The sequence below is a fragment of the Anolis carolinensis genome, chromosome 3 (assembly GCF_035594765.1).
Source record: "Anolis carolinensis isolate JA03-04 chromosome 3, rAnoCar3.1.pri, whole genome shotgun sequence".
NCBI lineage: Eukaryota > Metazoa > Chordata > Lepidosauria > Squamata > Dactyloidae > Anolis > Anolis carolinensis.
Genome location: NC_085843.1, coordinates 142,662,343 through 142,688,874, shown reverse-complemented (window position 1 = coordinate 142,688,874; position 26,532 = coordinate 142,662,343). Strand labels below are relative to the sequence as shown.

General features: G+C 37.9%; 1 protein-coding gene across 6 annotated transcripts in view; it reads right to left on the bottom strand.

Moving 5' to 3' along the window:
* dach1 (dachshund family transcription factor 1) overlaps nt 1–26,532 on the bottom strand; it is a 399,470-nt gene that overhangs the window by 233,488 nt on the left and 139,450 nt on the right. For all 6 annotated transcript variants that reach the window (XM_008106857.3, XM_062975577.1, XM_062975581.1 and 3 more), the window contains exon 2: nt 2,942–3,057. In XM_008106857.3, the coding sequence (XP_008105064.2) occupies nt 2,942–3,057 (116 nt within the window). The remainder of the gene's footprint in view (nt 1–2,941; nt 3,058–26,532) is intronic.

Below are 26,532 nucleotides of genomic sequence, written 5' to 3'. Positions count from 1 at the left end.
CTGGTCTCCTGGTTCAAACCACTAAACCACATTGGTTCAGCTATTGACCCTGAACACTTCTTATTGTGGTTTCATCTGGCAAGTCTTAATACTTTTGAAAAATATAAAGCAACAACCTTCCCTTGGTCTCACATCCAGTCTGGAAATTAAAAACAGCCTAACAAATGTACTTCACATAACTGATAGGCCACATGTCTATATATCCACAATTAAGCATCGTATTGTGCATCTCTCCTCCTCAATAGATACAAAGGGAAGTGGCCATTCCAAGGAGAGATCAAAACATCAAACGCCAGAATCTTATGCATAATGTAGGAATAATCACCACTGAACCTACTTCTGAGTAAACTTGCACAGAACTATGCTGGCAATCAGTCAGGCCTCTAACAATGCAGTCAGTGCCCCCAGAGAAAATTTGCCTTGTTATACAAATTGCCATTCTGTTTTCAAGATTCTTGCCTTCCTACTTAGTGGTGGATTGCTTTCCAACACAATGAAATCAAATGGCTTTCTTTAAAAAAAAAGCATGCATTACCTTCCCTCTTTAATTTTATTAGTTGATTCATAGTTGAACTAATAAGATGAAAATAATTGTCAAATGGATGAAAAAGATTTAAAAAAACCTCAAAGAAACAAAAGGCTCCTACTGTGCCCCATATGTGGAAGAAACATGGATAGTTTGAACAGTGATTATAAGAGACTAAACTCTTATCCAATAATTAAATGACTTATTAAAGGCAAAATTCTGCAAACAAGATTATCTAAGAGTTCCATCCTCTACTCAATCTTTCTATTTTCTTCTTCCTTTACCAGCATTCCTACATACCAGCATTATTTCTACCCCTTTAAAACCCCTTTCTCTTTTCCTTCTATCTTTTTTTCACTGTCTGAATTACAATAGCAATAAATGTGTAAAAAAAGAAAAAAGAAAGATGGAAAAAGTGTATCTTTCAATACCTCCAACCCTTGATATCCTTTATATGTGAAATTGTATGACAGACTATTTATCTGGTGTACAGATTTGCATACATTGATCACATTCTTCAAAACCAACATTTAACAGTAACAATTCAATGACTTCTGTTATTCCCTCCTGGACCTTGTCTCTCTAGAGATATACACATCTGTACTTGCTAATTTTATTCCATTCTTGCTCTTACTGCCCCTTTCCCGCCCATTGCTTTGTTATCTATTTTAACGACAAAGTTAAAATAGCAATCTTCCCAGGGCAGACACCGCTCTTGGTTTTTACACACTATATCCATATGCAATCACTGATATCCCATTTTTGCAGTTATTATAGACTGTGATTCTGACTGGGTCCTCCTTTTATTGTGCGCCATGTGCATCTTCACTCTTCCATTTAGCTGTTTAGTTAATTTTGTCATCACTTTAAGAAGCTTGTGATAGTGTGTGGTAGCAACTCCTGTTTATCTTTTTAGTACTCCCATAATGTCAGTTAGGCTGACAGTGACTTGACCAAGTTTTGTGGCTGATTAGGAATTGCAACCTGGTGGTCTCCCAATCCAAATACAGCATTCTGTCTTATATATATATATATTGCTAAACTCAAGGTGAGTGCCACTTTTGTGTTATTCCTATCACTATGCCACAACTGGGAAATCGGAGCCATATACTTGCCTCTATAGCCCCTATGCAGAGTAATGCAGTATGGCAAGAAGCCATAATGTTCTTCCCCTCCCCTTTCTCCACTATGAGCCAATATGATTTGGTTTGTTGACTCCTTGAGTGGGACTACATCAGGGCAGGGATGACTATGGCAAGGCACATTTCATTCAGATCTACCATTAACATATATTCTAAGCTCCCTATAACCTTTGACAGCATGCAGACTCCTTTTTCTTCTTCTATGAACCACCCCCACCATAAGCCTTCCCCACACCCTGCCAATACAATTCAGGAGAATCTCCAAAGGTCAGTGTTTAGAGAAGCAAAAGGGTAGCAGTTTTTATTTTCATCATATTGATCTACCTATGATTTTCCTTCTTTTGTCTGGAAAATAATAATTCTACATTGGAAATACAGTAACTGTCACACTCCATCCTTCCTCCCAAGAAAAAGGAATCTCTATTGCTTAAAATGATAATTGCCTCAAGATTGATAGGAGCAGAATTCTGAAAGAAAAATAAAATCCCATCAATAAAGAAGAGATGTGAAAGTTATTTTAAAGTAAAATCATTACTAATATTTTTAAAGTAGATAAGAAAAAAACCCTATACATTATTTACTGCAAAGGTTTTATAAGCTGAACCGCCTTTATCTGAAATTATGAAATCCGAAATACTTCAAAATCTGGAATTATCCACATGGGTGGCTAAGATAATGAAACTTTGGCTTTGTGTTCAATGTACACAAACTTTGTCTCATGTAAAAAATAATTAAAATATTGTGTATAAAAATTACCTTTGTATGCTTGAGGTATAGGTGAAATTCATGTTTAGACTTGGCTCCCATCTCTAAGATATCTCATTATCTATATGCAAGTATTACAAAATACAGACCATGTCTGGTTCCAAGTATTTCAGATAAAGGATAAATCTGTATTTCTAGAATTTTATAACAGAAAATGTTATTGACAGCACATGATTTGTTAAGCATATGTGTTAACACTTGATTCATGTAAAGAAAACAAACTGATTTCATGATTACTTGAAATGAAGAAGGAATTCTGGAAAGCTACTAAGCCAGACCACCTGCTCCTACCATGGGTCAATGAGCTTGCTACATCTTTTTACAATACCAAAGAGCTAAGAATTATTTATATTTAGAGAAATTCATCCTATTTTAGAAAAAAGACAATTAATTCAAAAATTAGATCCCTCCTAATGTAAATCATTGACATTTTGACATAGTAACAAGACGCTGGAATGCAGCTCCAGAACCACAGTACCATATGTACTATAATTTGAGGAACACATACCTGTTGGCGGGATGATTCCAGGAGACATGAGACCAGGGACAGAATGTGGCATAATATGAGAATTCTCTGGAGAGGTGACACTTTGGGTCCGCTTAGGAGGCCGTCCAGGTCTGGAACTGAAAGAAAAAAACAAGCAAACAAAAACTTTACAATTAAGCTGTTGTCTTACACATCATTTCAAAGTTGTTTCAATTGGTAACATGGACTGTAAATAAATTTGTTTCAAGGACGGTTGCTTTTGCAGTTAGATGTAATAGACTTCCATCACTAATTAGATTACATGCTGAATTCATTTTCCTCATTGAAGATCAGCCGCGCTTGATGCATAATTCATAGCCTGCACCTCGTTACCTGCTTCTTCATATTAATATCTATACACAGTTTGAATTGCCTCGTTTGCATATGCTAAAGTTCTGCATGCAGCCTTCAGCACGAAAATTATGCACTAACTTGTAATAATTATTACAGTCAGCCTGCTATTGATTTATGAGACTTTTAAAAACCAAATATGTGTAGTACTTGTAATGAATGATATTTTAAGGTTCTTCAGGAAATTAAAAGGCAATGGCTGCCTAAGGAAATGTTCTGCTTGTTTGATTTAATACTACAGTTAGCTGGGAGGTGGAATGAAAGAGTGGTTCAGACCTATAGCACATTTTTCGATGATATGTTTTATTACTCCACACTACTATCCTGATATCTAGATGATAAATGACAATACATATCTAATATGTGAAAAGGTCTTGCAATTTCTTTATTTTTTGTCATGTAAAAGATAAGTCAAGTTATCATTTAACCCTTATTCTATTTAAAGTAAAAACAAAAAAATCTTGCTTTAAATATGGTACATTAGTCTGAAAAAGCATTCTTAAAAAATGTCAGTCTCAGCAACTGACATCTGTACTATGTAGAAATGTGAAAGGGCTTGTGCTCATGGGAGGAGAGTCTTTCAGAAGAAATGTTCACACAGTGGTAGAAGTCAACCTCTATCTTTCATGGATTAACTGAGCTAGAGAAATTCCATGCAACTGGAACTTTCAATGTCATGGAAGCTCACATACAAGGAGCTGTGTGAGAAGTCTACTGCATACAGATAGGCACAAACACAACATAAAAAGGGGCATGAATAATGTCAGACCAGAAGAGAGAATCTGTTCTTGAATCATAGCACAGAGCTAAATTGTGCAATTAAAGGAAAGGGCTAGGATCAAAAGTTAATATGAGAATCCAGTGGCATTGTTATAGCTAATGGTGTAGGGATGGCAACAAAGGTCTGAATAGTTAAAGTAATTGTATTCCCCGTAATAATCTATGGATGCGAGAGCTGGACCATAAGGCAGGCCAAGCAAAGGAAGATAAGACGCTTTTGAACTGTGGTGTTGGAAGAAAATTCTGAGAATGCCTTGGATCGCTAGAAGATCAAACCAGTCCATACTCCATGAAATAGAGCCGGACTGCTCACTAGAGTGAGGAAGGATATAAAGAGGAAGGATATAAAGATGAAGTACTTTGGCCACATAATGAGAAGACTGGAAAGCTTGGAGAAGGTAACGATGCTGAGGAAAATGGAAGGAAAAAAGAAAAGAAACTGATCAAGGGCAAGATGGATGGATGGTATCCTTGAAGTGACTGGTGTATTTGAAGGGGCTGGGGGTGGCGACGGCCGTCAGGGAGCTCTGGTGTGGGCTGGTCCATGAGGACACGAAGAGTCAGAAGCAACTGAACGAATAAACAACAACTATAAAAATAGGGATCCTATCCGATCACCCCCTGTTATTGCATTCCATCTTCACCCCCACCAGCCAAAGGTGACACGAGTGAGAGGGGCAGGGAGGGAAGGGGGTTAGAAGGCAGCTTCCATGGTGGCTGCTGAGAGCACAGAGGAAGCCCCACACTCACGGCTGTGAGAAGGGACACCAACTGCTCTATATAATATAATAATAACTTTATTTTTATATCCCGCCTCCATCTCCCCAGAGGGACTCGGGGTGGCTTACATGGGGAACACGCCCAATCTAACAACAAATTAAAACCAACCAACAAACTAAAACATAACTCAATTAAATCAATAACATTACAAAAGACAATAACATAACATGAAACAGCATCATCAACCAACAATCTATCACATAATGAGCACTGAAATACAGGGAGAAGGGACTAGTGCAATATATTTCTAAAATAGGACTGGAGGACAAAATGAATAAGAATAATAAATTGGAATTGAAGGAGCAATGTCATTTAACATTAAACCTATAGGACGATGGACAGGGATAAGGTACAAGGACTGATGGCAGTTACAGTTGGGCTGAATTTCCTATAACTGTTTAATCGAAGGCACAATGGAACACCCACCTTTATTGATCTTTGTGGAATGTGGACAAGGTGGGTGACAGTCTAATCTCCTTGGGGAGGGAGTTCCAATGCTGGGGAGCCACCACAGAGAGGACCATTTGTGGACAGGTTTCTCAAGAGCATTGCCCCTCCCCCCGGGTCCCGGTCCATGTCCAGAAAAAGTTTAACTTATTTTAATTTTGATCTGAAGTTGTGTAGGTCTGGTTTACATATTACATTTCTAGCCGCCACCCCTGAAAAATAAATAGTTTATAGTTGCTTCTCAAGGTAGCTCCAAAACTTGAAGATTGTTTTATAATGTCAATTAGTCTTGACTTCCTTAGCCATAAAAGGCATAAAATCCAAGCAATTGCAAAAGACCTGGGTTTTAGAAGTCAGGTTTCAAATCTTTACTCATTCAGTCAAGTGGCACTGGACTAGTCACTATACTCAGTCTAATCCTTCACGGGTAAGATAAATACAATTATGTGAACTCCACACTGTGCTGCATGCAGTAATGACATAGAAAAAGTAATTTAAAAATTGCAGTATTGGAACAAGGTGAACAGTACATCACAGATGCTGAAAATATTAGAAGTATCTTAGTTATTTTCTCTGAAAGTTCACTCTTAAACGCAGGACATATGTAGCACAATTCTTGCTTTCACTGTGAGCATTAGATCATCTTTGTGTTTTGAGACACCCACATTTTTTTAAACTACATCCCATCCCTAATAAACGAATAACGATCAAAGTACAGGGTATTTCCTTGGAGTTTAATGACTCAAGACCTTGGGCCATTAACCTTAACTGGTCATTAATTCCCAAGTTAATGACCTGAATTGAGGTCATTATTAATATAAAGCCAGAAGAATTTTGTTTGGTTCAATGTAGCTTTCTTTATTCTTCTCACACATAAAAATGCACATTATTTTCTAAACTTTTGTGGGGGAAGCACAGGAAGAATGACATTGTTTTAGTTTTCTTTTAACCTTGTAGTAAATATAGTCTCTATTCTTGGGAATGCTCAGTATCACTTACAGTGAAAATAAACATATTGGATTGGATCTACACAGAAGCTTTCTTCTCCCAGAAGAACTATTTTACACCTTTCACTAGAGTGATGCATGAGAAAAGTGATACAAAACCGATTTTTGAAAGCCCAATCACACAGGAAAGCTAATCTAAATTAGCTATTCTTGTTATTTTTCTCTAAAACTATAAAGGACTTTATTTTGATTTAAAATCTATGCTTAGAGAAATCAGAAACGGAAAACAGTATCTTTAGGAAGTAAAATTAGACTGATGTGAAACCAATACAAGGCATATCCTCTAACTGTCTCAGTTTGGCAGGAACAATTCTAATTAATAATTTCTGTCACTTTCCACCTGTTCTTAGAATATCCTAGTTACTCTCTCCTCCAATTTTCCCCCTGTGTCCTCCACTGATTTCAGTTGCTGCAAAGTAACTTAGTAGGGCAGAAGAGGTTGAAACTTTGGCAATAAAAAAAGAAATCTACAGATATAGGATGGGTTATTCCTGGATTGAAAACAAAAGGGATCTAGGTGTCTTAATAGGAGGATATTGAGAAGCTGGAACATGTCCAGAGAACAAATGTCTGGAAGCCAAGCCCTATAAGGAATGGTTTAGGGATCTGGGTATATTTTGATTTGTGAAAAGAATGGGAGAAGGCTGAGAGGAAACATAATAGTCATGTTTAAATATTTGAAAGGATGTCACATTGAGGAGGGAGGAAGCTTGTTTTCTGCTGCTTTGGAGACGAGGACATTACAGGAAAAAAGATTTCACTGATACTTTACTAAGAACTTCCTGAAAGTAAAAACTATTTGGCAGTGGAATATGCTGCCCCAGACAGTGGTGGAGTTTCCTCATCTGGAGGTTTTCAAGAAGAAGCTGGATGGCCATCTGTTGAGAATGCTTTGATTGTGCTTTTCCTGCATGACAGGGAGTTGGGGTGGATAGCCCTTGTCATCTCTTCCAACTCTACGATTCTATTAATCTTGCCTTTCCCAGTAGGATCAAACAAAAGAAAGCTGCTGTATTTCCTTCTAGCTTGTGTATCCATACTCATTAGTTGTTCAACATGTCCTAGTTTTCCTCTCTGAAAGGCTAGAGCTTACATTAAGTTCCCTTCAGTGTTGACTATTTGGGGCTCATAATATAAAAACAAAGAAATATTGGTGCAAAAGAGGCTGAGTAGATAATGATTAGTCAAACTACAGTGAACTAACTACAGTCAGCTCTCCTTATTTGCTGGGTTTAGGGACAAAGGACACTAGTAAAAGTGAAAACACATGAATTGTTTTTTTTTTTTAACCTAAGAGAACACCTCTCTAGGAATTTCTGTTTGTTCCAGCATGGCTCTAGAGTCAATTTCCACTGGAAGTCCGCCACATAATTGCATTGGAGAACTCAGAGAATCCTAGACAGATGCTCTTTCTAGACATCCATAGGTCCCCCAGCATGAATGGAGGAAGCTCACTAGAGAGTCACATTGGAGGACCTAGATATTTCTAGAGAAAGCATTTTAATCAAATCCATGAATATTCAAATCCGCAAAGGTCCAAATCAGAAATATTGAGGGACAACTGTGAAATTCAAATGTCATATCTTATTATTATAGACCATCTGTTGTCTAAATACCAGACATACATTGTTTCTGACACACCAACAAGCCATTCCCTTCTTTTCCTTTTTTCTGTCCTACACATGTAACAATGATTGTAACATGAATTATAAATGTATTTGTTTCAAGGATAGCTGTGTTTCAGTTAAGTGTAATAGATGTGGAACACTGGTGGGCTATACTCAGCTTTGTTGTGTCAGATGTTAGGTAAACCTAATGTACAGGCTAATTCAGCCAAGATCCTTTAAATAATGATGGTGGTAATAAGGATGATGAGGATGCATAAAAATAAAACAACACTGAGTTGCCAAAAACAATCTAATTTAATACCAACTCACTTCTCACCCCCCGCAAAAGGAACTGCAAATGTAAAACACAACACAATACAAATTATAAAAGATATCCAAATATAGGTAACCATTACTACATTAAAATTTACATCAACTTGTTGAACATACACACACATATTTCCACTGATAATCAAAATACGAATAATTCAATAAAATAAAATTAGGCACAAATCTATATGATAGCATTTTGATTAAGATTAAAAACTGACTTCATAATTGATATTTTAAAAAACACCATTATAATATTTCTAAATATAAGTGCACTCCTGCTTTGGCCTCAGCAATCTCTTGTTATGAAGGGACTAAATATGGGACCTGAATCCAAACTACCATAGATGAGCAAGGAAAGGGAGGCTTCCATCCCACTAGGCCCTATATAAAGACGACTGTAAAAATGAGGGAAGGAGGAGAACTGGGATTTATTTAATAAGGAGAAGCAAAAAGGGGAAATGACAAGAGGACCTCCAATGTACAAGTCAGTCTTTCAGTCATACAATATGAGGGAAGGACAATTGCTAACACAAATAATGCTCTAATTTATTCATCTGTCGGGGGTGCTTTGAATGCGATTTCCTGCTTCTTGGCGGGGGGTTGGACTGGATGGAATCAATTGGGGTAAACTGTGGAGGTGATGCAGATATTTGACCTGAACGGGGTCTTGTTAACAGCTTGTTTATTTTAACTTCTTTTTTTACTGCGGGTTGTATGTTGTATGTATGTCTATGTGTTAAATGTTTTGATACGGCCGATGGGCTAATCAATAAAATGTGATATACATGATGGCCCATGAGATCTCTTCCAACTCTACTATTCTATGATTCTATGATTATTTGCGCTAGGAATAAGTGATAGTGGGCTTGCATTCATGGGAGGTGAATAAGACTGTGGCAACAACAATCTGCCATATCTAAATATTCTGGGTAAGACACTTTATAAATAAAACACTGAAAAAAGCAGATATATACACACACACACACACACACATGTTTGTGTGTATAAATGTGTGTATATATTTAGAAAGAGACTTTATGTTTCAATATTAGATTGGTAAATAAAAATCATTCTTAAAATCAGATGTTTTAAGGACTAATTTAAAATGTTTAATCTTGATCAAGTTTACATTGACTTATTTGTTGACATCACTGGCAAAAAAAAATCAAGTTACTTTCTTAATCTCATCCACTGACAGAGAAAATAAAAAATACATGACATGTCTTGATTACTCTACATTATTATTATTCTATGAAGAATTTTAAATTATTATTTCATGAAGTCCTGTAGCTATTGCGCCAGTTGCCTATGTATTCCAGAACAAGTTCAAGTTATGGCATTTCAAGACCTGAATTATAACTGTATCCACATTTCTAATGGATCCCTCCGTTTTAAACCAGCTCTAGTAGGGACATCAGACTAAATGTATTATTTCAGCCAAATCAGGAAAGAAATGCGTACCAACAAGATTTTACTATTACAGTCTGTAGTTTTGAAGCCATTTAGCAATTGTAGTTGGGCAATAGTATTTTTCCTCCTCTCTTTTCATAAGGGCTATCAACCACATTTAAAAAACACCGTTTGTTGATTAGCATATTTATTGGCCATTTGCAGATTGCCTAGCTCTTGTTGAATTATTTTATTTGTATCTTAATTATATGTTATTTCATCTAAGCCATACTGATCTAAATATTCCAAGCATACACAAATTAAAACAACACACATATTCTATAGATTCACAATGTGAAGTATGTGTATATGTGGTACAATTGAATGTAAAATTCTCCTACATTTAAAACAAGAGGCCTATTATAATCTCAATTTTGATAGGTGTCCCTATTCAAAGTTTCATGTTTATCTTATACTTCTTACATTGTAATGTTTATATAGTTGCCTAATTTCCAGAATGTAGAGCTTTTAACATCCCAAGAATTTTACCTCTCACCATTCAAACCAAAGAACTGACAGCAATACTTCCTGAAACAAGGGACTAAATAAACTGCAGTCAGGACTGCTGACTTGAAGGTTGGGTTGCTGACCTAAAGTTTGCTGGTTCAAATACAACCCAGGGAGAGTGCAGGTGAGCACCTTCTATCACCTCCAACTCTATGCAGGGACATGAGAGAAGCCTCCTACAAGGATGGTAAAAACATCAAAAACATCAGGGCATTCCCTGGGCAATGTCTTGTAGACGGCCAATTCTCTCACACCAGAAGCGACTTGCAGTTTCTCCAATCGCTCCTGACAAGGAATAAAAAAACAGATCCCATCTGCTCGTGCAAACTAAGCGGGATCATCCCTGGTTCTTTTAGAAAAGAAATGTTTCTGCTCTGACCACAGAAAAATAGTAAAAATTGTTATATTGTCATGATTATTTATGGCAATTATATTTTGTATCAAACAGCTGATCTATTCACAGTAGTGCCCCGTTATTCATAAGGACATTTCTTTAAACGATTAAAATACTAACCAAACTAATCAATTGATTTAAACCTGCATTTAAAATATATTGTTGTAGCAAAACTCTGCTGTAACTAAACATACAACAGATTTGTCTCCCTAATAAAGAGGATACAATTTTTTTAAGCAATGCATTTATTTTAATGGGTTTTCTGCGCCTTTGGTAAACACAGCACATTGCAAACATAAAGTCTCCATTATCGTCCTTCTTATGAAAGTTTAATTTTTTTCTATTGACCTAGTAATAGTCTAGATACTAACAGTTTAGCAGATAAAATTAAATGAATATAAACATTTTGCTTAATGACATCAGCAGTCAACACAGAACATCTGTGTTTTACTTTAACAGCGATCAGAGAATATTCTTTTGTTTATACTAAAGATAATCACAAGCTTTATATTTCTGTATTTAATTTGAGAGCGTGGAGGGCAGGGGGAGGAATAAAAGACCAGATTACCTCCAGGGTCCCAAAATGCAATATGTGACAAATGCACTTTTTCTCTTCCTGTGTTGTAACCATGGTTAAACAATAGAAATGAACTTTCCCTGAACTCTTCTCCTTTAATGGCCTCGGTCCATGTTGACCCTATGGTACATGCTGGAACCTGATACTATCAAACATGCTGCTGCTAAAGCAATCAGATTCAATACAAATTATACACAGTCCATTGTAACACTCCTTTCAGCATCTCATAAAACCTGTGCAATGGGAAACCACGCTAGCCATTTACCCTCTATTGTTTCAAAGCCACACAAATGCACCCAAAATACTAAGACAAAACTTATATTTGGCTATACAAATATGTTTACTCATTATAACACAGTAGCAGCTATAATTTTCTCCCACCATCCAAAAGGCAATTGGAGGAATCATTAGCAAACAGATGGCTCCAGCCAGTCTAGGATCACATGAACTTCCATGTGAAATGAGTAAGATAATTCCACTATCAAGCTTCAACTTCTGAATACCTGAAAGAGGCCACATATAGTAGCTGCTTTTTAAAAATCTACGGCTATCTATAAAATTAATATATCTATACAACAGTTGTAGCTGCTTTCAAAATACGCTGTGTGTTGAACATGCATCTTAAGGGCCAAAAAAAACCCAGGAAAATGTTATTACTGATTTTTTTAAATTTATGTTTTGAAAGAAGGCACTCAAGGAGTATAATGCTGACATTATGGTAGCACAAATACACAATCATGACTGCCTTCCTGCTCATACCTATGAAGGAAAGGCGCACATGTTTCATACCCTGTTTCCCCGAAAATAAGACATCCCTGGAAAATAAGACCTAGTAGAGGTTTTGCTGAATTGCTAAATATAAGGCCTCCCCTGAAAGTAAGACCTAGCAAAGTTTTTGTTTGGAAGCATGTCCGCCGAACAGAACACCAGAGCATGCAGGATTGGTAAATATATGTACCATTGATTGTTGTACATGGAAATAATGGTAATAACAAGAAATTCTTGATAGGATTCACGGTTTGTCTGGTTATGCTGATTTGTGACAACAACTACTGTACAGTATATAATGTTCATTTTTTGTTCAACAATAAATGTGCATTTTTCTTCATTAAAAAATAAGACATCCCCTGAAAATAAGACCTAGTGCCTCTTTGGGAGCAAAAATTAATATAAGACACTGTCTTATTTTCGGGGAAACACGGTAGGAAGGTGTGGTAGATGAGTGGTAAGGAATATACAAGTATGTGGTTGACTGCTAAGTGACAAAATGTCTTTCTCCTCCCCAAGTCTTTGACTTTAATATTTCATTATCTTTAAGATGAGGTAGGGATCCAAGAAGAGACAGACTGCAGCCAGGAGTGGTGCATGTGTGTACGGCCAACCCGTGGATTTAATAGTATTTTCTTTAGACAAGTATTACTCAGAGGTGGTTCTGCCAGTTCTTTGCACTGAAATATAGCCTACAGCACCTGATATTTGGTGGCGTTTCTTCCATACAAGTACTAATCAAATCTGATCCTACTTAGATTTCAAGATCAGATAGGATCTGAATATTTAGACATATGTCGATGCAACATTACACTGTTGTCAAGATGTCAGAAATTATGAATGAGGAAGAACACATAACTAGGAGAGGCTGCAGGAATTTGATTTTGCTTGACCCAACTGGGATGGGCAAAACTGTCCCTCCTTCTCTTTCTCTACAGCAGTGGTTCTCAACTTGTGGGTTCCTAGGTGTTTTGGCCTACAACTCCCAGAAATCCCAGCATGTTTACCAGCTGTTAGGATTTCTGGGTGTTGAAGGCCAAAACACAGGTTGAAAACCACTGCTTTACAGGGAATTGAGTTCAGACTACTTTTGTATTTGAACTCAGGCGAGATCTACACTACCATATAATCCAGTATCTGATTCCAGTTTATCTGCTTTGAACTGGATTACATGAGTCTACACTGGCATATAATCCAGTTCAAAGCAGATAATCTGGATTCAGAAACTGGATAATGTGGCAGTGTAGATGAGGCCAACCGACAAAGAGGGACACAGTGGAAGGAGGAGACATAAACTGGGGCATTTTAAAAGCACCTGAAAAAAGTGTAAAACAGAGGAGTAATTAGGACTATTCCTGCTAAGTGGGACAGTAAGAGGGTATGATGTAGACAGCATTCAGTAGACTAAAGAGAAGAGGGATATTTTAGTTTACTTCATTTGCCAGAGCAGTAAAAATAGGCATCAGAAGGAAAAATTAAATACATATTTATTTACTTATTGGAAAGGAAGTGATTTTGAAAAGTATTTGAAAAGGGGATACATTGTGACATGTTTAGAGTTCAGGTACTATTTCTGGCTTGAACTCAGTGTGTGGCCTTGTCTCTCAGCCATGCTGGTTTGTCTTAAGTAAAATAAATATTTCATCAGCAATGTGGAATCAAAGGAGTTTCAGCATTTTCTTCATATTTAGTTTCTAATATAAACTTATTTGTTTCCAGTCAGCCAGCACCTTAGTTCTCCTGGTGCAAATGGCATTCATTTTTTTATATATTCCTTAGCATCTGGTGTTTTTGGGCAACTGAACGTGGATCAGGGAGATTTATATGAGAGTAGCAGATAGGATTAGCTTTTATCTAAGGAAAGTGAGGAAAGGTGTAGAGGGGACAGCTTAGCAGGGTATGGTATGTTTGTAATATCCAAACATCTTAGAAGCAGTTACCATTGCTATAGAAAGATTTAAGTTATAAAAGCATGATCAATAAAACCTGCCTTCTCGGGAAGCTTTGCTGAGGGACTTGAAAGCCCAAAAACTTAATAGGTTGTGCCTAAAGGCAAAGGCAAACCCCTCTGAACATATATTGCAAAGAAAACCCAGTGGTAGGATTGCCTTAGGGTTGCCATAAGTCAAAAATGACTTGAAGGCAAACAACAACAACAACGATGTGACACATCTACATGTTTGTTGACACTTCCAAATACATCTGAAAATCAGTTGAAGCAATACCACTCTTTCAAGGGGCCATACAGACAGTTCTCAGAAAAGCTTGTACTATTATATATTTGATTATCCTACTTTCCCTCCCATTACTGTTGCCAATTATTATCTGAAAGCAAGAATTCTCTCTCAAATGGAGAGGCTTCTGTCTTATTTATGTAATATAACATGCATATTTGCTATCCTTCCTGACTTTCTTTACCCAGTGCTTGCCATACCGATACACCAAAAGATGAAGCATTAATACAGATCTGTGGCAGAATCAAGCTACTACTCATATCAACTATCCAAGCATTGTGTAAGCAGGGAGGGAGGATTTTTTTTACAGATGCTGTCCATCCTCCCCAAAACTGCTTGTTGCAGTTAGCCTAAGGTGCTAATTTCAGATTAAACATGAACATGTAGAGCTGCTTCATACTGAATCAGTCCATTAGTCAACATAGCACAGTATCATCTAAAACAAGAATTGAGTGGCCATTCAGATGTTGTTGGACAGCTGCTAGAAACTGTAATGTAAGAAGATCTCAAAAGCCACATGATCTAACTAGTAGCAGCTCTGAGTCTGGGGACCACCCAAGCTTTGTCATCCCAACTCTGTTTTACCAAAGATGGAAAGACATTCCAGTTAGTAACTTTTACAGTAGGAAAGCAAAGAACTGTTCAAGCCGAAATCCCAGCAACTTAAAAAAAAAACTGGAAAAACAGTACTGGTAATAAGAGATAAAGGTTTGTAGAAAAGAAAGTGATAGTGATGTGAGTCAGTCTGATGTAGTGGTTTGAGTGTTGGACTAGGACTTCTGGGGACCATGGTCCAAATTATCCCATCCCAGAGGAAGCCGAAGGCAAATTCCCTCTAAGCAAATCTTGACAAGAAAACTCTGTGGTAGGGTCACTTATCACAGTCTCACTATGATTTGGAAACAACTATATGTTGAAAACAACTATAAGTGGGAAACAATTGAAGGGACAGGGTTGTTGTATGTTTTCTGGGCTGTATGGCCATGTTCCAGAAGTATTCTCTCCTAATGTTTCGCCCACATCTATGGCAGGCATCCTCAGAGGTTGTGAGGACCTCAAAACCTCTGAGGATGCCTGCCATAGATGTGGGCAAAACGTCAGTAGAGAGCACTTCTAGAACATGGCCATACAGCCCGGAAAACATACAACAATCCTGTGATCCCGGCCATGAAAGCCTTCGACAACACAATTGAAGGGACGCAAGAACACAGTGATGGAAGAAACAGCTTACAGGGCCTTGCAAAAGTCTTTTAATATTGTTTTGTGTTACAACCTTGACTCAAAATAGTTAGTTGACATTGTTATAAAAATATATTACAATACCATGACAATGTATACAAGATAGCCAGTACTGTGAAGGTGTAAAACATTTTATTATAAAACAAAAACGAAGTACATAAAAACAAACTTGCAGTTGTTGGTTACATAAGTATTCACAATCAATACAATTAGCAGCATTTGAATATTATTTGCTGCATGTTTTCTTGGTTAAACCTTTCAGATGTGTGCATCTGAGGTTTACAGGTTTTGGCCTATTTTTGGCATAACTAACTATCCTTGCTCTGCTATGTCTGATGGCAAATGGTGCAGAGCAACCTATAGTACTCCTTTAGCCTGAAGCCACCCTGAGACCCCAAGGGACAGGATATAAATAAAGTTGACTTGACTTGACTAGCCTGATGCTAGTAGAAAACCACAGGGTTAAGCAGCAGTAGTTAATCTTTTCATTTCCCAGAGTATCTTTAGAATCTGGTATAATATGGTTAATATCCAGAGCCCTTGATGATAGAAGGCAACTGAAGTTATGTTTTGAGGCACTCAGTTCTCAGGGCCACATAGTATAAGATTAATAAGATTCTGAGCGATAATAAAATAGCTGGTGAGACCAAGGAGAAATTATTACATGCTCATACTGAGGTGTAAATATTCAATAGTATTCCTATACCTGGGGGCCTCCAGTGGGGCAGTGTGTTAAAACGCTGAGCTGCTGAACTTGCAGACCTAAAGGTCGCAGGTTCAAATCCGAGGAGCGGAGTGAGCGCCCGCTGTTAATTCCAGCTTCTGCCAACCTAGCAGTTTGAAAACATGCAAATGTGAGTAGATCAATAGGTACTGCTCCGGCGGGAAGGTAACGGCGCTTCATGCAGTCATGCCGGCCACATGACCTTGGAGGTGTCTACGGACAACGCCGGCTCTTCAGCTTAGAAATGGAGATGAGCACCAACCCCCAGAGTCTGTCACGACTGGACTTAACGTCAGGGGAAACCTTTACCTTTTTATGTGTGATACACACACACACACACACACACATAGATATCTCACAATAAAAAAATTATCAGTGCCACATCCTACACACTTTAAAAAACAATTTATAAAGTAAGAAACTCTGATATTACATACCTAATTACCACCGTGCCATGTGCTGATAAATGGCATGTTTGCCTTAAGTACAGCTATACTATTAATATAGCTAAACTACTACATAATGTATACTCTTTTGAGCAACATCCAAACTTAAAATTTGCCAATAAGTGAAAATCTGGACTTTTTCTGAGTGACCACTACAGATAATCTTGCCAATCTTGCATAGAAACAAGAAATAGGTAAAAATATAACAAACCCTTTCAGTGCTTAAAGTCTAGAGCCCCCTTTGACAGGCCAGCTGTAGGTGGCAGTAGCTGAAGGGAAGAAATTGGGGTGAGGAGCATGAAATCCCATGTACTCTAAGCAAATATTGAAAGAACCTGCTATAAAAACAGGCAGAGAGTAAAGAAACAGTTACAGAAAGAGTAAGTAGATTCTGAACAATTTCACTATTGTTGTCCCTGGTTTGGAGTAGAAGATTAACCAATTAAGAGATTTTTCTGTGTCACTAAGCTGCTTTCATTTGTGAGCACTGAGATTTATCTGACTTTGCATTTAAAGCGGAAATTGCTGTTTATCTCAAAGGCACTTAAATGAACCACACTATGAACCTCATGGTGTGTTTCTGAGTCACCACCAATTCCACAGACCCACATAAAAAACTCTCCACCTTTATTATTATATTTATATTTATTTATATTTTTAACAGGCCAAAATAACCTTAAGGTAGGGAGATGTCTGATTTTGGAAACTAAGCAACGTCAGCCCTGGTTACTACTTAGATGGGGAATCACCAACAAATACTAGATGCTGTGAGGTATATTTCAAAGGAATGAACTGACAAAGCCATCTCTGAGTATTGCTTGTCGAAACAAACTACAGTAGAGTCTCACTTATCCAACATAAACGGGCCGGCAGAACATTGGATAAGCGAATGTTGGATAATAAGGAGAGATTAAGGAGAAGCCTATTAAACATCAAATTAGGTTATGATTTTACAAATTAAGCACCAAAACATCATGTTATACAACAAATTTGACAGAAAAAGTAATTCAATACGCAGAAATGTTATGTTGTAATTACTGTATTTACGAATTTAGCACCAAAATATCACGATGTATTGAAAACATTTACTACAAAAATGCATTGGATAATCCAGAACATTGGATAAGCGAATGTTGGATAAGTGAGACTCTACTGTACTATGAAATGCATAGGAGATCAGGTCACCATAAATTGCCAGGAAACTCATCATGTACACATCTGGTTTTCCAAAATCCGAAATCCAAAACACTTCCGGTCCCAAGCATTCAGAAAAGGGTGCTCAGTCTGTATGAATTTTCAGCAATGGGAGCAATCATAATAATTTGGCTTGGGCACCAAGGAAGAGAGACCTGAACCTAAGCCAAAGTTCACTTTTTATCTTCTATACTGCTAACTAAATCTTCTATATATATAAAAGAGTGATGGCATCACGGCAGCGGACAAAACAACAAAAGTAAACACCCCACAACCTCGAAAATTGACATCACAACCCCTCATCCATGCCTCTAGGTTGATACAACAAAAAGAAAAGAAAAATAAAGTCCTAATTAGAGGGAGAGGAATAATTGTTTTTATCCAATTGCTGCCAGTTAGAAGGCTAAGCTCCACTCACTTGGTCTCCTAGCAACGCACTCTGCACAGGGGACCCTTTTCCTTAACTACCACCAATTCCTCAATACTTTATTTCCCATACCACCAGACTTTGCCACAGCAACGCGTGGCCGGGCTCAGCTAGTGTAATATATGACTGCTTTAAACCTGTACTTTCATGTAATCTGAGAAGTTATCCAACTTGATCTTAATGAAATAATTACCAACAACTACCAACTGTGTGCCAAGACATCTGCCTTCTGTTTATATCCAAACTATTAAACGTTCCAAAATTGCATCCTATGAACAGTATGTACATCTTTAGGAATAAAAACTAAACATGTAGCAGGACTTTGTTTATAACAGGTTTTGGCATCTTAATTCAAAAAACAAAGCCAAGTTACAAATGCAAAAAAACCCACCATTTTTTAGAAGAAAGGTCTACACCATACTACTAATTTCAAAGGCTTGTACTTGATCAGAGAGAAAAATTTAACTAAAATCCCAGGATAATCTCACTTTAGTTTGAGAAAGAAATATCTGGCTGATGTAAAACTGCCTTAAAATATTAAGTTGTCATTGCCCTTTTAAATCCTTTCAACTTGAATTCCCTAATTGTTCCCTCATTTTATCTCACTGTACCAGTAAGTAAATAAATTAACAAAATAGCTTTTATCGCACAGAATAACCTTTTAACTGAAGGATTATCTCTGGTTTATTTTTCATTTCTTTCACTGCAGATAGCAGTTCATGCCTCATTGATTAGTTTGCTGAGGTGGTGACCAGAAATGAAAACAAGGTCTCTCAGATATTGCCAAGACCTGTAAATGTTTTTTTTTAAAAGAATGCACTAAAGCTAATATATGTTATATGCTTTTCAAAATTAATTGTAAAGGTACTGCAAAACAATTGTGGAAAAATAGTCATTTGTTTACATTATGCCAGGATGCAGCTCCCCTGACCTATTTCAAAGCATTTGGTATTTGATCTGGGGTTTTTTTTTAAAGAGATTTCTTGAAGTAAAATTTAATGTTGATTTAAATCAGGACTTGGAATAGTTATTTTTGGGGTTGGGGGGAGGGGAAATACTTCTTTCAGAAGCCAGCAATCCCTCGGCCATCATGGTTACCAGCCATGCTGCCTAGGGAATTATGGAAATTGTAATCCAAAAATTATATCTTTATAACATTCTATATATATATATATATATATATACACACACACACACACACACACACACACACACATGAAAGAGAAATATATAATATAGCAATATATATAATATTATATTTATATACCATTGAGTACTACATCTGTTATTTTTTATTATTCAAACAATTATTCACACAGATCCAATCCAGAAAGGCGCAAACATGGGTGTACTCTAATGCTTCCATTGCAAATCAGAATCTGCAACAGCTTCACACACTCACACGTTGCAATTTATATGGGGAAACTTTCTCTATGAAAGCAAACAGAAACCATTTTCCTATATAAATTGAATGTCCAGAGTTCTAATCCAGATTGAAGTTTCCCTACCCCATCAAGTCCCATCAGAGATGAGGTCTACCACGTTTGCTTTTGAATAACATATGTAACTATCATATATTAAAAGGAAGGGATAGTTTTGTGATTGACAGGGAAATCGCAAACATCTGCAAAACCGACTTGAGATTTCTCTGCTCTAAATATAGCTTTCTGATACCATGGCATGAAACCCTTACTGTTTCCTTACCTTCGTTCCATATCAAGGAAGAAAATACAGGTCATTTGAAACAGTCAGAAATTGAATTTTTCATATTCCAGTTTTCATCACAGCTCACAAACACGAGAGAAGATGTTGTTTTACACATAGGGCTTCATATTGTATTATGCAGACATACAAATAACTACTTTAAAAATGAATTTATATAGACCCTGTCTATAATGACAATCAAAATGAACAAAACCACAGAAAAAAATGTGTAGCCAAAGTGGGGATCAGTTATAATTCTGAACAAAATATCTTAAAGAAAGCTCTCTAGACCAGTTTCTCAAACTGTGTCCCTCCAGAAGTTTTGGACTTCAGCTCCCACAACTTCTAACAGCTGTTAAACTGACAGGGATTTCTGGGAGCTGAAGTTCAAAACACCTGGAGAAGCATCATTTGAGGAACACTGCTCTAGACCATTACACAAGCCCAAGGTTTCTCATTGTAAAGTCTGATGAATGGGCAGGTTCAGAGGAAGACTAGTAGACTGTTTGGATATCCTAGGCATTCGAAGCTATAGCTTTGTAAGCTAAAATCAGTGCCTCGAATTTGCAAAAGTCACTGGCAATGTATAAGACTTCAGTATCCAAATACAGTAGTATTAACCCCATACCTTGTAACAATTAGAAGACTAGCTGCCACATTTTGTATCGGAGGTTCAAGTAGATCTTTCTACACTAAAATAAATATTTTGGAAGAATGAAAAACACAAAAGTCACATTTCAGGCAGAGAGATATGTTAATAATGTAACTAATGTCATTAATTTATCTCCAACTGCCATACAATATGACTGCTACCTTTTTTTCAAGGATGGCTAGAAAGGCTTCACTGCAAATATCTTTGATCAGATTACTTGTGTCAAGCCTCAACTATTTGTTATGCTTTATAATTAATTTTGCTAAATCTGATAACTTCCTATGATACTATAAAATACCCATTGCACCTAACATAGAAATTACTTTTATTCAGTATTAAGGTGTTATATTTAGTATCAAGGAAACACATCAGTATACACTTAAATTTGACACGTCAATGTGGCATCATGTACTTCGTGAGATTTTCAGTTCTTGATGAAGAAATAAACACTTCAACACCAAACAGTAAATAAAATCTATCATACTTGTAAAGAAAATGATATTAAGAAAATGAGCAATCACTGAAATATGTTTACACAGGACCAGTGCTACTGTTAGGCAAGTCATGGCAGGATGCCTCAGACAGGATACAGAAAATCAAGAAAGCAGAGTGCATTGCTAGTTCTTTAAACCCTTGCTATTGTGTTTTTAAAGCTCCAGTAGCCTAAGAGCTCCAGATCCTGTGTGATTTGGAAGCTAAGAAGGGTCAGCCTAAGGGAAGCAAAAAGGCATCGACATTTGTATACAGTCATTAGTGAAAGGGAACCTGCCATTTCATTTCATCTCTGTGATTCTTGCTTTGATTTATGTCAGTGTTTTCCAAACTCTGGTCTTCTAGGTATTTTGGACTTCAGCTCCCAGAAACTCTAATCATTGGCCAAGGCAGTTAAGGCATACGGAAGTTCAAGTCTAAAACACCTAGAGGACAAGAACTTAATAACCGTTCATTTTTACCATCTTCCAAAAGTAGTCCTTTATGACCCTTTGTCTAGCAAGGATGCATCCATGATGTCCTTACACCCACACATGAGAGATAGCTTTAGGGACTCTTTTTGTTTATCTTCTTCTCAAGCTTTTATTTTAACCTTACAAAGCATTCTGTGTATTTCTCTCCTGTTTTCTACCAAAAACTGATGTTGCACTGGTTACACTGAACTCTACTTTTCCCACACAACCCTGGTTAGTTCTTGCATTGGGGACCAATGATGTCATCAGTCACTATACATGGAGAAGGAAAGAGCAAAACCACCTCGAGTATTACTTGCCCAAGAACACTCTGGAGACCAAATCCTTTCATTACCACAAAATGACATCCTTTTATTTTCTGGTTCTTACATATATTTTATGTAACAAATGTAATTTTAATTTAATGTTATATTGTGCAATTGCATATAGTACATGAATGAAACAAAATAAAAATTATGCACATTACATAAAATAATAGTCTTGAGAAACAGTCCTTCTAGCAATAAAAATTTAAGAATTAGAGCCATGCTAGGTTAAACGGAAGATTTACTAGGCCAACATTTTTGATGAAATAGAGACCAGCCAGATGTCTCTAGGACTTGAGCATGACAGCAACTAAAAGGTAAAGATAAAGGTTTTCCCCTGACATTAAGTCTAGTCATGTGCGATTCTGGGGGTTGGGGTACATCTCCATTTCTAAGGTGAAGAGCCAGCGTTGTCCGTAGACACCAACAAGGTCATGTGGCTGGCAGCTCAGCGGTTTAACCCACTGTGCCATTGGGGGCTCCTCCACAATATCAACTACCCATTTATATTTCCTTACAACTAGTATTTAGAGACATATTGTCTTTCATACGAGAAACAAAACAGTTGCTACTAATATACTTTCTTATGCTCCATTAACTTGACTAATTCAATTTAAAATCTTCCAAAGCTAACAACTGAACATATACTAATTCCATTTAAAGCCTTCCAAGTTAACATATACACCACAGTATATGATGGTAAATTCCACAGGTCAATGGGGAAAAAATGGACATCAATATACAAAAAAACTTCTCTTCTCCATTCCAAATGTCCCATCATTCAGCTTCATCAGATGGTCCTGCATTAATGTGAAAAGGGATGGGCAGAGGGAGAATACACTATATAATCAGTCTCTCAAATCCTGCAATCATAAGGGAGATCACATGGCCAGAATTAGGATCCTGGTTATGAAAAACTAGGACCTGCATGGTCTCGGGGGTTCTCCAGCATTACAAATATTTCCAATAAGGAAATGATATGCTTTCCAAGAATTCTAGGACTCCCTTGAAACACAATCTGAAAATTACTTATATATTCTATAAAGTAATCTTCTTGCCTAGAAAACATTAGCAATAAATTAGAACAGGCTTGTTTAGTGCAAAAGATTACATTTAGAGAGAGAAAGAGATTCCTGCTGTTCTTTCTCATTGTTGACAGATACTGTTCATTGCAATATTCCTCTAAGAAATAATCATTTTACGTTCCAAAGCTCACAACTTGCTGAAATTTTGTATTTTGTCAACTGGATAGTGTCTCCAGTTTAATGAAATGTGAGCCTCTTTCTCTGCTAAATTGTCCTTGATATAAAGATTATGCTCTGTTAACAGTGCATTATACAAATGCCTACATTCACTCATCTTTTGTCAATGCTTTACTATCCACTTAAAAGATCAAGATCAACATAAAGGCAATAAAATGATACATAATAGCAGACACTTATGTTCTCTGTACTTTACTTATCAGTTTAACTAAGATGACTTTATCTAAAGGTTCATTTTCATACTGAGTTCATATCAATCAGCTATCCTTAACACCTGTCAGAAGGTTCCTACACCCAGATAAATGTGACTTATCATATAGCGATGTGAGATAATGAAAAAATCTTATGAAAACTATTCTTTATTACTCTTCCACAGCTGTTTCCTGTTATAAATATCCTACACAGTAACAAGCAGCGCTAATGATATGTTGTGGAAAATATGAAACTTTGAGGAAAAAGGAGACGGGTTTAGGGTAAAGGAAGTAGATCACGAATAACATATTTGGATATCATAAATACAGTTTGCTCAACACAAGTGGAATGAAATTTTGTCATAAAAATTTCCTCAAACATTTTCTCTCTAAAATACTACACATTAATTAAAATTTCCAACTGTTTCCCCTTTGAACCGCATATAAATATAATCCGGGGTAGGAATTCTGCAGCTGGACTCCACCTTGTTAAGCTGCAATTCACACCATTTTTCATCTTTGGCTATGATGACTAGAGGTAATGATGGGTACAGTCCAACAATATCTGGAGAGACACACAATCCCCAGTTCCTGTTATAATCAAAGCTCAGCACTTTATGAACACACTAACATGGTTTCTGTCTATGTCACTTTAATATGCCCCAAGCATGTTTTCTAGTTACATAGCTTTAATATGTTTATAGGTATACCACCTTTGTGGCTTAGGGTGTCATTAATTTGATTATGCACAGATTGCTACATTTGCTTCGACCTTTACTGTTGGTCTGCACACAACAGGGAAAAAAAGTTTTCTCTAGGCATTTGGTCCTCAAGCATGATTATACCATCAACATCTGGCAGACGTTGGCCATAGAATAATTAGGCCATTTTTCAAGGCATTTATAGGTCTTCCGGTTTGATTCCTGTGCACCTGATGTGTGTGAATGTATAGACACCAGTTGATAAAAACTCCGAAGTTCAATCACATGTAGCAAGATTTTCAGGTGACAGGTCCTGTTATTACCATGGTGATTTCATCCTGGCCAAAGCATAATACCTTACACCAGGCATGGGCAAACATATTTGCCCTGGGGCCACATTCCGGGCCCGGCCCAGCCAGGAGGGAGCATGGAGCGGGCCCAGGAAGAGGCTGGGTTGAGGCGGGGTGGGCGTGGGAGCAGGCGGGGTTGGGGACAGGCCAGGCCTGAGAGGAGGTGGGGCTGGGTTGGGGCGAACCCAGGAGAGGATGAGGCAGGAGGCTAGAGGGGCGAGGGGCAGAAGGGGTGAGGCCAAAACATCCTCTGGCTTTCCTCCCAGCATAAGGATGGAACTGCTCACCCCATCCTCATGCTGGGAGGAAGCTGAGGCTTTGGAGCTCACTCAGCTCCTGTCTGCCTCTACTTTCTGCCAGCATCAGGAAGGGGCTTCACTTCATCCTAACTCCAGGAGAAGGGAGAGGCATGTGGCGGGCGAGTGGGCTTTGGAGTTCCCTCAGCCCTTGTCTGCCTCCTCCCCCGGATCAGGCTTCTCCTAGCATCAGAACAGGACCATGGGTCTCCTGCTGCCAGAAGAAGGGAGTGGCAGGCGAAGGCGCTTTGGAGCTCCCTCGGTCCCCGCCTTCTTCCTTCCTGGGGCCAGGCTTCTCCCAGCACCAATACGGGGCCAGGGAAAGGCAGGCGGTGGGCGAGGGGGCTTTGGAACTCCCTAAGCCCCCGCCTGCCCACTCCCCTGGGCCAGGCTTCTCCCAGCATCAGGATGGAGCCATGCCTCTCCTGGCGCCGGGAAAAGGAAGAGGGGGCTTTGGAGCTCTCTTGGTCCCCACCTGCCTCCTTTCCCGGGCTGTGCTTCTCCCAGCATCAGGACAGGGCCTCTCACTCCATCCTAATGCTGGGAGGAGGGCTCGTGGAAGACATGCAGTGGGCTGAGAGCACTCCAAAGGTTTCCCAGTCGCCACATGCCTTCCTCTCTCATTCTTTCAGCATAAGGACATGGCGAGCCGCCACATCCTCATGCCCAAATGATGGGGAAAATTTGGAGGGCCAGGCATAAGTGCCCTGAGGGCCGTATCCAGCCCATGGGCCTTAGTTTGTCCATGCCTGCCTTGCACAATAGAGTAAAATGTATGTGTTATAATAACAAGTTTAATTGACATATTTCAACAGGATATCATTGCAAGTTTCTTACTATAAACAGAGGTTGGATGGCCATCTCTCTGGAGTACTTTGATTGGGCTTTTCCATGAATGGTATGAGGTTGGATTAGATGGACCATGTGGTCTCTTCCAACTCCATAATTCTATGATTCTTAAGAACTTCATTTAAATTGCCACAGATTTCCTGCTCCTTTTTGTCCCTTTGAATTAATGTGCATTACACACATCCCTGTCAATCTTACCAATGTTTCTAAACATAGCACATTTACTCGAGTATAATGCACCAGCGAATGTAATTTGCACCTCAATTTTGAAGAATTACCAAAAAAAGGATTTGCTACCAAATATAATGGTGGCCACAAAAAAGCTTGTGGAAAGTCACACCTCTTCATATGGCCTTCCTACCACCCTTTTTGCGGCCACTACTGCCTCTCCCTCCTCTGTCCCCAGCAGAAATCTCTTGCCCAACAGAGCAGACAGATTTAGGTACGCAAATCTAAAACACCATCAAATCTAACATGCACCTCAATTTCAGTGATGTAATTTAGTAAAAGGGGAAAGGTGAGATCTAGACTCGAATGAATATGGTAATACTTGGACTGTATCAGGATTGGCATGAATCATGAATAGAATTCCTCAATGCAGGAGCCAAAAGGAAGTCTCCTCTCAGTGTCTGATAACTAGTGCCAGCCATTTTAATCTTGACTGTTTATATGGCATTGCTGCAGTTTGCAAAAGAAATATGCTCTACCAGAATTATTTCAAAATGTGTATAGCTGAAATCTGTGGAATATGTTACCATATTCCTTCTAACGTTTTCGCAGCATTCTATCCCTCCCCAGTTGGCATGAACAAGCTCTGTGTACTATAGGCATGATAAGTGCCAAATTGCATGTGTAATTACCTCATGGTGATTGCACCCATGACTCAACTAATGCTTGAAATCTTTCTTCCTAACACTTATGCTTATGATCCCTTTACCCTAATATAGAGTAATAGAGTATAAACACTAATAGAAGCCTTCAGTCTTAGGCCTGTTGCCATGTTTCATTTTTTTAAAGGAATTATGAACAAAGAT